Genomic DNA, 13957 nt, shown 5'->3' on the forward strand with positions numbered 1-13957 from the left:
AAAAAAAAAAAAAAACCCTGAAAGGCTGATAAAGGATATTCCATGAAAATAACCGAAAGAAAAAACTGGGATGGCTATACTAATTTCACCCAAAATAGATTAAGTCATAAGCTGTTATAAAAGTCAAAGAAGAATACTATATATGAATAAAGGTTCACTTCATCAATAAGATAAAAATTGTAAATATATATGTACCAAGCAGCATCCTGAAACACGTAAAGGAAACACTGATAGAATTCAAGGGAGAAACTGACAGTTCTTACAGTAATAGTTTTAGACTGAGGCTGGGCATGGTGACTCACACCAGTAATCCCAGAGCTTTGGGAGGCCAAGGTGGATCACTTGATGCCACGAGTCTAAGACCAGCCTGTGCAATATAGTAAGACTCTGTTTCCATCAAAAAACAAAAAAAAAGATGGCTGGGCATAGTGGGCATGGTGATATACAGGTGTAGTCCCCTCAGGAGGTTGAGTGGGGAGGATCGCTTGAGTCTGGGAGTTGGAGGCTGCAGTGAGCCATAACTGTGCCACTGCACTCCAGCCTGGGCAACAGAGTGAGACTCTGTCTCTTAAAAAAAAAATACAAATGCAAATAAATAAATGAATGAATCATGCCTATGAATACAGATACAAAACTGCACACACACACAAATACCGGCAAAACATATTTAACAGTATATTAAGAGGACTATATACCATGGCCAAGTTACCAAGTGGGACTTATCCTGGAAATGCCTGTGTGATTCAACATAAGAAAATCAATGTTTATAACAAAAAAGAAAAGGAAAAAAAGAAAATCAATGTAATATACTTCATTAATAAAAAAGTGAAAAAAGGACATGATCATCTCAGTTGATGCAGGAAAGGCAGTTGACAAAATCCAACCCCCTTTCAGGATAAATACATTCAGAAAACACAAAACACTTCTACGAAATGATAAAGGGCATTTATGGAAAATTCACAGCTTTACATTACATTGACTGATGAAAGAAAGCTTTCATCCTAACATCAGGAAGAAGACAAACATACCCACTTTTGCCAGTGCTATTTAACACTCCAGCAGAAGTTCCAGCCAAACAAGAAAAAGAAAGACATCCATTGCAAAGGAAGACATAAAACTATGTCTACTCACAGGTGACATAATCCTAAAGATAGATCATAAAGAATCTGTAAGAAAGATAATATAGCGAATGAATGAATTCTGCAGTTACAGGATACATCAACACACAAAAATCAGTTGCGTTGCTACAAACCTGCAAAGAACAATCTGAATAGAAAATTAAGAAAACAATTATATCTATACCACCATCTGTTAGAATAAAATATTACCTAAAAATAAAGTTAACCAAGAAGGTGTAAGACTTGTACACTGAAAACAACAAAACACTGCTGAAAAATATTAAAGAAGGCATATATAAATGACTCATGTTCATAGTTTGAAAGATGTCATATTGTTAAGAGGACAATACCATCCAAAATGATCTACAGATTTAACACAGTCCCTAACAAAATTCCATCAGCATTTCTGCATAAATAAAGAGCTGACCCTTAAAGTCACATGGAATTAAGTGTAAGGGTCCTAAATGGCCAAAACAATTTTTACAAAGAACCAAGTCAGAGGACTCACAATGTCCAATTTCACAACTTATTAGAAAGCTACAGTACTTAAAACAGTATGATCATGGCACAGGCATAGGCATACAGAAAAAAAGAATACAAATGAAAGCTCAAAAATACACTATCCATGGCCAACTGAGTTTTGACAAGGGAGTCAATTCTATTCACTAGGAGAAAGAAGTCTTTTCTTTCAGTTGACGCAGGCCAAATATTGTCACAACTCTACTGACATAAAATACAACACTCAACTCACAGAGACAAAATAGATTAGAAATTACCACAGGCTGCTGGGAGTGGGGAATGAGTAGTTACTGCTTAATGGCAATAGAATTTCTGTTTGGAATGTTGACAAATGACCAAAAAATATGCTGGGTAAACCGGATTTCCACGTGAAAATAAAGTTAGAAAATGAAGTTAGATCCCTACTTTAACCATATACAAAAATGAACTCAAAATGGATCAATAACCTAAATATAAGCGCTAAAACAATAAAATGTTTAGAATAAAACATAAAAAAAAAAAAAAAACTTTGCGTTTGGTGATGGATTCTTACCTATGACATAAATGCATGAGCAACAAAAGAAAAAATAAAGACCAGGTGTGGTGGCTCATGTCTGTAATCCCAGCACTTTGGGAGGCCAAGGTGGGTGGATCACTGGGGTCAGGAGTTCAAGACGAGGCTGGCCAACGTGGCAAAACCATGTCTCTACTAAAAATACAAAAATTAGTAGCGTGTGGTGGCATGTGCCTGTAGTCCCAGCTACTCAGGAGGCTGAGGCAGGAGAATCACTTGAACCCACGAGGTGGAGGATGCGGTGAGCCGAGATCATGCCACTGCACTCCAGCCTGGGCAACAGAGACTCTGTCTCACAGACAAAAAAAGAAAAAAATATATACATTAAAAATAATTCAGCGGTACCCAAAAAGCTAAAGGAAATACCCTTTGATAAAACAATTCTGCTCCTAGGTTTATATCCAAAAGAACTGAAAACAGGAACTTGAGCAGATAATGATATGTCAATGTTCACTGCAGCATTATTTACAACAGCCAAAAGGTTTACGACCCAAGTATACACCCACAGATGAATGGATTAAGCAGCTAGAAAAAAGTCTTGATACTTTTTACAATACAGATAAAAGCTGAAAGCATCATGCTAAGTGAAATGAGGTAGACACAAAAGGCCAAATATTGTCACACTACTGACATGAAATAGTCACGACAGTCAAACTCACAAACTAGATTAGAGGTTACCACAGGCTGGCAGGAGGGGGAAATGAATAGATACTGCTTAATGGCAAAAGTTTCTGTTTGGAATAATGAAAATGTTTTAGAAATAGTGGTGATGGCTATACAACACTGTGAGTATAATGCCACTGGAAGGTACACTTAAAAACCATTAAAATGGCAAATTTCATGTTATGTATATTTTATCGCACACAAAAAAAGGTATTACCAAAATGCTCCAGCATCATTTGCTGAATACCTATCTGACTGAATTCCTTTTGCATTTTTGTCAACAGTTTGGCAAATGTCTTAGCTTCAGCTGCCATAACAAAATACTGCAGACTACGTGGCTTAAATAACAGAAGTTTATTTCCTCACAGTTCTGGACGCTGGAAGTCTGAAATCAAGATGCTAGCATGGCCAGGGCCTGGCAAGGACCTCTTCCCAGTTTGGAGATGGCCACTGAGTATTCACACAGCCTTTCCTGTGTATATGGAGAGTGAACAAGCTCTCACTTCCTCTTCCTGTATGGCAATAACCTCATCATGAGGGCCCCACCCTCATGACCTAATCTAACCCTAATTACCTTCCAAAGCCTCCATATCTTCAAACACCACCACACTGGGGGTGAGGGTTCCAACATATGAATTTTAGGGAGACACAAACATATAGCGTATAACAGCATATTTCTGTGAATCAATTTTGAGGTTTGCTATTCTTTTCCATTGTTCTATATGTATGTTCTATGAATGTGTATATTCTACCAACATCACCCTACTAATTTTTGTATTTTTGATTTTGTTCTCTTGATTATTAAAACTATTAATACATACACGCAGTAGTCACTTCTTATCCAAGGGGGATACATTCCAAGATACCCAGTGGAAGCCTGAAACCTCGAATAGTACTGAGCCCTATACTTTTTTTTCCTATACTGTATATACAAACCTATGATAAAGTTTAATTTGTAAATGAGGGATAGGAAGAGATTAACAACATTACAAAATAGAAGAGTTATAGCAATATGCTAGCATCACTACTGTTGCACTTTGGGGCCATTATTAAGTAAAATAATGGGTACTGGAACACTTATCATGACAGCAGATAATCAAGACAGTTACTAAGTAATTAACTCATGGGTAGCATATATAGCCTGGATATGCCAGACACAGGCCTGACTCATGTCCTGGGACAGGACAGTGCAAAATTTCATCATACTACTCACAACAGGGTGCAATTTAAAACTTATATTTATTTCTGAAATTTCCTATGTAGTATTTTTCAGCCAAAACTGACCTCAGGAAACTGAATCTGGAGACAGCAAAACCACAACAAAGGAGAGACTAATGTAATAAGCGTTAACACTGGATACAATAATTCCACCTATTCTTTTCTCAAAAATTTTGAGAAAAATTTTCTCAAAATTGTTTCATATATCTATAAATATATATATATATATATACACATAGTTCCTTTGACTGTTTATGCAAATTTTGGAATAAACTTATTTAAAACTGAAAAAAATCTTACTGGGATCTTTTTTTAAAAAAAAAAAGTTTTTTTCAAAAGGAGTTTTGCTCTCGTTGCCCAAGCTGGAGCACAGATGGTGCAATCTCAGCTCACTGTAACCTCTACCTCCTGGGTTGAAGTGATTCTCCTGCCTCAGCCTCCTGAGTAGCTGGGATCACAGGCATGCACTACCACCCCCAGCTAATTTTTTAGTAGTGACAGGGTTTCTCCATGTTGGTCAGGCTGGTCTCGAACTCCTGACCTCGTGATCCACCCACCTTGGCCTCTCAAAGTGCTGGAATTACAGGTGTGAGGCCACCACACCCGGCCTGGGATCTTGAGAGGAATGCCATTAAACTTACAGATCAATTTGGAAAGAACTGACATACTTACTAAGTTGAGTTTTCCAATCTATCAAGAGACCACGTGTCTTCATTTATTTCGGTATTCTTTTATTTCTTTCATCACCATTTTGTAATTTTCAGCACAAAGGTCCTATACATATTTTGTTCAATTTATACTGAAGTATTTAATTTTTTATGGAAAAAGTGGTATTATGTTTTTGATTTAGATTTCCATCTGTTCATTGCTAATGGAGAGAAATTGATTGATTATATGTGTTCATCTTGGATCCTGAAGCTTTCTGGAAATCATTCATTCTGGGAGGTTTTTATATTCTAAGATTCTTTGTGATATTCTATATATACAATCATGTCATATGTAAATATGGACAGTTTTATTTCTTCTCTATCTGTATGCCCATTTCATTTTCTTGTCTTATTGTGCTTGATAGAAGTTACAGTACTACAATGAGTAAGAGTGGCAAGAGCAAACATCCTTGCCTTGTTTCCAGTTTTACAGGGAAAGCATTCCTCTTACCAGCAAGCGTATTTGTTACAGATATTTTGTGCATGTTCAACTATCATACTGAAGAAGATCCTCTCAATGTCTAGTTCAGAGAGGTTTTTTGTTTTTTAATTTTATTTCGGAGACACAATTTCACTCTTGTTGCCCCAGCCGGAGTGCAGTGGTGTGATCTCGGCTCACTGCAACCTCTGCCTCTCTGGTTTAAGCGATTCTCCTGCCTCAGTCTCCTGAATACCTGGGATTACAGGCGCCCACCACCATTCCTGGCTAATTTTGTATTTTTAGTAGAGACGGGGTTTCTCCATGTTGGTCAGGCTGGTCTCGAACTCCCAACCTCAGGTGATCCACCCACCTCAGCCAAAGTGCTGTGATTACAGGAAAGTTACTGTGCCCGGCTATTTGGAGTTTTTATCATGGATGGATACTGCATCTTGTCAAATACTTTCTCTATATCAAACTGATGTTATATATATAATTTTTCTACTTTAGCCTATGATGGGTTAATGCATTGACCGATTTCTGAATGTTTAACCAGCCTTGCCTGTATAACTCAAACAAATCACACTTGGTTACGGTGTATGCTTTTTACATGACTGCTTTCTATTTGCTAGTATTTTGTTAAAGGTTTTTGCTACTAAGTTTATGGGAGCTATAAATATGTAGTTTTATTATTTTTGTATTGTCTGTATAGTTTTGGCATCAAAAGAATTTTTTAAATGTGTTAAGAAATGTTCCCTCCTGGCCGGGCGCAGTGGCTCATGCTTGCCATCTCAGCACTTTGGGTGGCTGAGGCAGGCGAATCACGAGATCAGTAATTCAAGACCAGCTTGGCCAATATAGTGAAACACCATCTCTACTGAAAAAAAAAAAATTAACCGGGCATGGTGGCACATACCTGCAGTCCCAGCTACTCGGGAGGCTGAGGCAGGAGAATCATTTCAATCTGGGAAGCAGAGGTTGCAGTGAGCTGAGATGGCACCACTGTACTCCAGCCTGGTGACAGAGCAAGACTCCATCTCAAATTTAACAAGCAAAATAAACAAAAAGAAACAAATTATGTCAACCTCTATGAAAACCTATGGGTCATTCAAATTATCTGTATCATCCTGACTGACTTGTAATAGTTTGTAGTTTCTGAAGAATTGGTACATTTCTTTTCTTTTCTCTTCTGAGTCAGAGTTTTGCTCTGTCAACCCAGGCTAGAGTGCAATGGCGCGATCTCAGCTTACTGCAGCCTTCCCCTCCTGGGTTCAAGCCATTCTCCTGCCTCACCCTCCTGAGTAGCTGGAATCAACAGGCATGCGCCACCACTCCAGGCTGATTTTTGTATTTTTATTAGAGATGTAGTTTCACCATGTTGGCCAGGCTGGTCTCGAACTACTGACCTTGTGATTTGCCCGCTTCACCCTCCCAAAGTGCTGGGATAACAGGCGTGAGCTACCACACCCAGCCTATGTTGTCATATATATAAGCATAAAGTTGTAGACAAGATTCCCTTATTTTCCTGCTAAATGGATGGTGGAGTGATATTCCTGTTTCATTCCAAATATTGATGATGTCATCTCATTTTATTTTAATCAATACTGCTAGAATTGTATCAATTTTATTGATTTTTTTCCAAAGACCCTATGTTTCATTCCTTTTCTCTATTTTTTCCTATTTTCAATTTTACTGATTTCTGCTTCTAGTGTTACTTTCTTCCTTATAATTAACAGAGGTTTTATTTTTCTCTTTGCTAGTTTTCCTTCCTCCCTCCCTCCCTCTGTCTCTCTGTCTCTCTGTTTCTTTCTTTCTGAGACAGAGTTTCACTCTTGTTGCCCAGTCTGGAGCACAATGGTGCGATCTCAGCTCACTGCAACCTCCATCTCCTGGGTTCAAGCAATTCTTCTGCCTCAGCCTCCCAAGTAACTGGAATTACAGGTATGTGCCACCACGCCTGGCTAATTTTGTATTTTTAGCAGAGATAGGGTTTCTCCATGTTGGTCAGGCTGGTCTTGAACTCACGACCTCTGGTGATCTGCCAGCCTTGGACTCCCAAAGTGCTGGGACTACAGGTGTGAGCCACCGCATCCAGCCCTCTTTGCTAGTTTCTTAAGGTAGAAAGTCAATTATGGGTTTGTGACCTTTCATCTTCTCTAATGTTAGCATTTAGTGCTATAAATTTCTCTATCACCACTGCGCTTTAGCTACCTCCCACATATATTGATATAGTATGGTCTCATTTTCATTCTGTCTATGCATTTCTACAATTTAATTTGAGGACTCTTCTTCACTCCAAACTTTATTTAGAAGTCTGACGTTTAATTTCTAAATGATTAGATATTTTGCTATTGTCATTCTATTATTGATTTGTAGTTTGGTTTCATTATGGCTAGAAAACATACATACTCAGAATGATTTCAATTCTTTTAAATCTGCTGAGGCTTATTTATGGCCCAGGATATAGTCTATCTTTCTGAATATTCCATGGGCACTTGAGAAAAAATTGTATTTTGCTGTTGTTGGGCCCTATTCTTTTTTGTGAGACAGTCTCCTCTGTAACCCAAGCTAAAGGGCTATCTTGGCTTGCTGCAACCTTCGCCTCCTGGGTTCAAGCAATTCTCCTGCCTTAGCTCCCAAGTAGCTGGGGCTACAGCATGCACCACCATGCCTGGCTAATTTTCGTATTTTTAGTAGAGACACAGTTTCACCATGTTATCCAGGCTACTCTCAAAGTTCTGACCTTAAGCAATCTGCCTGCCTCAGCCTCCCAAAGTGCTGGGATTACAGGCTGAGCCACTATGCCTGGCCTTGTTGTTTAAGCACTATTCTACAATGTTGCTTCAGTCCTGTTGGCTGATGTTACTGTCCTGCTCTTCCATATCTGCTAGTAATCATATGTCCACTAATTCCACCAATTGCTAACAGTGAAGTGGTGAACTTTCCAACTACAATTAAAAATGTGCTTTTCTCTTTTTAGTTCTATCAGTTTTGTTTCATGTACTTTGAAGTTTGTTAGAGACAGACACATTTAGGATCATTGCATTTTTGTTGGATTGATCCTTTTATCATTATATAATATTCTTTTTGTGTAATAATTTTCTTTGCTCTGAGTCTCAGTGGACTGAGATTTGATATTAATAGTGCTACTCTTTAATTAATGTTTGTGCAGTTCATCTTTTTCTATTCTTTATCAACCTATGTTGTTAACTACGTTATGAGTTTCCTACAGAAAACATTTTTTAGGATGGGTGGAGCAAGATGGTAGAATAAAGAACTCTACCAATCATACTCACTCCCCTGCAGGAAGACCAAGTTTGCCACTATCTACACAAAAGACGCAGCTTTGCAGGAACTAAAAATCAGGTGAGCACTCACAGAGCATGGTTTTTGACTTCATATGGCTGAAAGAGAACAGTCTGGAAGTCCCTGAAAAAAGTAAAAATAGGGCTATCATATGATCCAGTAATCCCACTCCTAGGCATATATCCAAAAGAAATCAGCACATCAACGAGGTATCTGCACTCCCATGTTTATTGCAGCACTGTTCACAATAGCTAAGATTTGGAATCAACCTAAGTGTCCACTCACAGATAAATCCATAAAGACCATATAAACAATGGAGTACTATTCAGCCTTATAAAAGAATGAGATCCTGTCATTTGCAACAACATAGATGGAACTGGAGGCACAGAAAGATAAATTTTGTATGTTCTCACTTATTTGTGAAAGCTAAAAATTAAAACAACTGAACTCATGGAGGTGAGGTAGACAGTAAAAGGACAGTTACCAGAGGCTGGGAAGGGCAGTGCAGTGGAGTGGGGGTAAGGTGAGGATGGTTAATGGGTACAAAAAAATAGTTAGAATGAATAAGACCTAATATTTGCAGGCACGACAAGGTGACTACAGTCAAAAATCATTTAATTGTACATTTTAAAGTGACTATAACAGCATAACTGAATTGTTTATAACACAAAAGATAAATGCTTATGGGAATAGATACTCAATTTGCCCTAATGTGATTATTACATATTGTATGCCTGTATCAAAACATCTCCTATACTCCAAAAATATATATACCTACTATGTACTCACAAAAATTAAAAATTTTAAATCATGTTTTACATTTTTTTCCACTCTGCCAATTTACATTTTAATAGTATTTTGATCATTTACATTTAAGGTAAATATTACTCTGTTAGGCTGCTATTTATTTTGTTTTCTGTTTTCCATTCATCCATTCCTTTTATGTTATTTTCCTATTAGTTAACTAAATTTTTTTTTAGATTTCATCCTGGTTTATTTATAGTGTTTTCTTTTTTTTTTTTTTGGAAACAGATTCTTGCTCTTGTTGCCCAGGCTAGAGTACAATGGCACGATCTTGGCTCACTGCAACCTCCGCCTCCTGGGTTCAAGCGATTCTCCTGCCTCAGCCTCCCTAGTAGCTGGGATTATAGGCACCTGCCACGATGGTAGGCTAATTTTGGTAATTTTAGTAGAGACAGGGTTTCACCATGTTGGCCAGACTGGTCTTGAACTCCTGACCTCGTGATCCACCTGCCTCAGCCTCCCAAAGTGCTGGGACTACAGGTGTGAGCCACCATGCCTGGCCTATTTACAGTGTTTTTAACTGTACCACATTTTATAGTTTTCTCAGTAGTTATTCTAGGTGTTAAAATGTACATATACAACTTATCACAGTTTGTCATTTTACCACTTCAAGTGAAATGTACCAAGTTTCGTTCCACTTAGGCCCCTTTACCCTCCCCACTTTTTAAATCTTATTGTTTCTCCTACATAAAGAGCATTTTGCTCCAACCATCAAATATGATTCTAGAAACTCATAAGAAAAATATATTTATCCCTATTTTTGCCAGCCTCCAATATTCTTTCTTTCCTGCATTCCAAGCCTTCTTGTGTTATTTCCTTTCTACTTAGAGAACTTCTAGCTAAGTTTTAAAGTCTGCTAGCAACATTTTCTCTTAGCTTTCCTGTCTAATAATGGCTTTAGTTCCCCTTCATTCATGAATATAATTCATCAATGATCAAAAGATACAGAATTTTTATATGATAGTTCTTTTCTTTCAGTACCTAAGAAAATATACTACTTCCTTCCAGCCACCACGGTTTCAGAAGAGAAACCCACAGTCACTCCCTATAGGGAATGTGTTGCTTCTGTCTGGCTACTTTGAAAAAATTTTTTTGTCTTTAGTTTTCAAAAATTTTATTACAACATGAGTTTGCCATGGACTTAACTTACTTAATGTTACTTCAGACTTGGGATTGTGTAGTTTATATCTTTTGCTAAATTTGAGAAGGTTCAGCCATTACTTCTTCAAATACTTCAAAAACCTCTTTTTCCTCCTTCTGATGTTACAAATGTTTGTTCTTTTGTTATTGCCCCACCTTCTAAATACTGAGAGAATCAAATCTCATCTCATTCCCTCCATGCCTTTCAGCTTTGTCTATATCACTATCACTCATTAAGGAAAACTACTACAGCCCTTTAATGAGCTCTCTATGCCCTATGCCCTGCCCAGTATTTTCTCTACAGAAGTGAGAAAGATCTTATACAAATAGAAATCGGATATTACTCATCTGCTGAAAATCTACCACTAAGTTAAAAATAAAATTAACGAATGAGGCTTATGATATGCTCACCTTTGGGCTCTATTTGCCTCCCTCACCTCACCTCCTGCCCCTCCTCCAGTCAACCCCTCCCTTCAGCCACTGTCACTTTTTGGTTATTCCTGAAAACCACCAAGCACATTCCTGTCCAAGCCTAGCAGCTGCTATTACCCCTGCTCAAAAGGGGCAGAACCCGCATGGCTCACCCATTGAATTTTATTCAAATCTCTGCTTTAATGTTCATTTCATTAAGGTTTCCCCTGACTATTCTTTAAAGTACCACGTTCGGCCAATCTAACTTGCTTTAATTTCTTTGACAGTCTTTAAAACCACAGAACATTTAATATACATAAAGATATAAGTATACATAATATATTTAGAGACATAATTTATTATTTTTTAATATATTTATTTACTTTTTTTTGAGACACTGTCTCTCTGTCACCCAGGCTGGAGTGCAGTGGCATGATCTCAGCTCACTGCAACCTCTGCCTCCCAGGTTCAAATTATTATCCTGCCTCATCCTCTCAAGTAGCTGGGATTACAGGCACCCACCACTACGCCCAGATAATTTTGTATTTTAACTACAGATGGGTTTCACCGTGTTGGCCAGGCTATCCTCGAACTCCTGACCTCAAGTGATCTGCCTGCCTCGACCTCCCAATGTGCTGGTATTACAGATGTGAGCTACTGCGCTTGGCCTTATTTTTTTCATTATTATATCCTCAGCACACAGCAAGTACTCAAAAAATATTTGCTGAGTTTAAAAATGAGTGTATAAAAAAGCCTGACAACAGAATAAACACAAAACAATGGAGGTAAGGTGGGACATTCAAAGTGCTTTGAAAAAAATGATAACCAAGAAAAACAACAGTAAAGATGAGGTGGGCAAAGACTGAACTATTGGCAGGTGTAAGAATGGTAAACATTCAAAACATGATTCAAAGAGGAGAATATTTTTGTGAGTAGTATCTGAAGGTCTGATTTAGGAATCAGTATTCTTCATCACTTTCAGAGGTTAGGACCCCTATGGAGATGTTCTTGAAAAATGCTCCAAAGTTGCCAACCTCTGAATTAACTACAGGAAATAACAAATCCCCTGATGTAATCTGTGCAGTACACATTAACTCACCTGGGAAGCTCTGGCTTGGAAATTCTTCCTCCAGTCTCCATGGCTCTTCTCCTTGCTCCAGCCTGAAGATCACCTCTGGTTTGTGAACACAATACCCTGTTAATAGGAAATAATTCAGGATTTGAACCAAGCAGTCTAGACTTCAGGACTTTGAAGCAGGAAGAAGCTTCTGGGGCTGCTTGAAGTTGCCACTGAACATTTTCACCGGAGAGATGAACACAAGTATCTTCTGGTGCTCAAAGGTGATCAATCAACACTGACTCCTAAAGCTTAACCTTAAATATCATTAAACTATACAGACTGCCCAAATGCTTCGTAATCAAAAGAATAAACAAATGCTACTTAGAGTGATACAGTGAACAGACCTTACCCACTGAGACAAGGTTGCTGTAGTTCTCCAGTGTCACATCTCTATACAGAGCTCTCTGACTAGGGTCCAGGTGCTGCCACTCTTCCTGGGTGAAGCCCACAGTCACATCTTTAAATGATATTGACCCCTGGAACTTCTGTTCCACCTGAAATGTTCAGAATTAGGGGGCATGAAAAAAGAATTATGGGCCAATCCTTACCATAATTATTATTTACTGAATACTTGTTTTGCTTTATACTTTTAGGGAAAAAAGAAATCGCAACAGAAATATTCTCCCATAATGCTTTATGATATTAATTCAAGCAAAAGAAAATTACCACATTCCTACAATATACCTGGAACTATCTTCACTGCTGGAAATACTAATAAAATCTTCTGCTCAAAGAACATACAGAGTGGTAGGAAAGTGGCATGTAGTAATATGTAACAAGTTCTAAGGGGAAAGTACAAACACAACGGACTAATGTTAGGAGCAAAGTTAGTTCTGTCTTGAGCTTCACTGAGAACTATAGCTGTTGGTTGAATTATGAAGAACACTCTATTATGTTCTTCATAAGCGTGGGGCCATGATACAAGCAAAGGTGAGGAACTCCAACACGTCGCAGACATCGACAAAAGGGCAGACAACACAGGAGATGGCTTAGTGCTGTAGAGAGAAAAGGCCAGGGAAGTAGTCAGGAAATGGGTTATAGAGTAATTTTAGACCAGTAGTCTCCAAAGTGATCATTTATCATTTTCAAGAATATTACTGAGAACTACAGATTCATATTCACAAATCACAGAAATAAACTGTCAGTACATTTATTATGAATTCTGATTTGTCATTTGGATTTTAAAATGTATAAAAAGAGCTTAATATTTTATTTTACTGCAATACGTATTCTGGGTTCTAATCCTTTAATTCAGAGACAATAATAAGGATGTGTAGAAAATGGAAAGATTTTGGAACTATTACACTTGAAATATCTGTGGAGCACATAGGCGAAGATATCCAACTGGATTGTTCTGGATATCCTCTAGGGCACATCTTTTAGGGATCACTGCTGTGAAAAAGGGAGGGCCAAAGCTGAGATGTGAGCATATACTGAAATTACGTGACCAGGTTTTGTTTACAAAACCAGTTCTATTGAGAAAGGCAAAGGACAAAACAACATTTACATAAACTACTGTAGAAGAAACCAGGAGGACATGGATAATAAGAGACTAAGAGGAACAAAATGTGGTCATCAATACTTTAGGAAAAAAATGTTTCCTCAGGTTATCCCCATGAACAGCTGCCCAGATACCAGAGCCACAATGTAAGCCAAGAATGTAAGGGCAAAATAGGTTAGACACAATATTCTAGCAATAAAGGTCCTAAATATATTAAATTTGAAGCATAGGCCAGGTACGGTGGCCCATGCCTGTAATCTCAGCACTTTAGGAGGCTGGGGCACTGGATCACCTGAAGTCAGGAGTTCAAGTCAGGATCACCTCAAGTCAGGAGATCAAAATGGTGAAAAATCCGTCTCTACCAAAAACACAAAAAATTAGCCAGGCGTGGTGGCGGGCGCCTGTAATCCCAGCTACTCAGGAGGCTGAAGCAGAAGAATCACTTGAACCCAGGGGGTGGAGGTTGCAGTGAGCCGACT

The 13957-nt window shown here is 38.2% G+C and overlaps 1 protein-coding gene across 1 annotated transcript in view; it reads right to left on the minus strand.

The window, feature by feature from the left end:
• Positions 1 to 13452, minus strand: part of LOC108294806 (zinc finger protein 33B-like) — a 51353-nt gene extending 37901 nt beyond the window's left edge. The window contains 3 exon segments of the mRNA XM_017516796.2: positions 11957 to 12052; positions 12327 to 12462; positions 13282 to 13452. Coding sequence (XP_017372285.1) covers positions 11957 to 12052; positions 12327 to 12462; positions 13282 to 13353 — 304 coding nt within the window. The 5' untranslated portion in view covers positions 13354 to 13452.
• Between the last annotated feature and the right edge of the window lie 505 nt (positions 13453 to 13957).

The sequence above is a fragment of the Cebus imitator genome, unplaced genomic scaffold, assembly GCF_001604975.1.
Source record: "Cebus imitator isolate Cc_AM_T3 unplaced genomic scaffold, Cebus_imitator-1.0 Scaffold603, whole genome shotgun sequence".
In the NCBI taxonomy this organism is placed as follows: Eukaryota; Metazoa; Chordata; class Mammalia; order Primates; family Cebidae; genus Cebus; species Cebus imitator.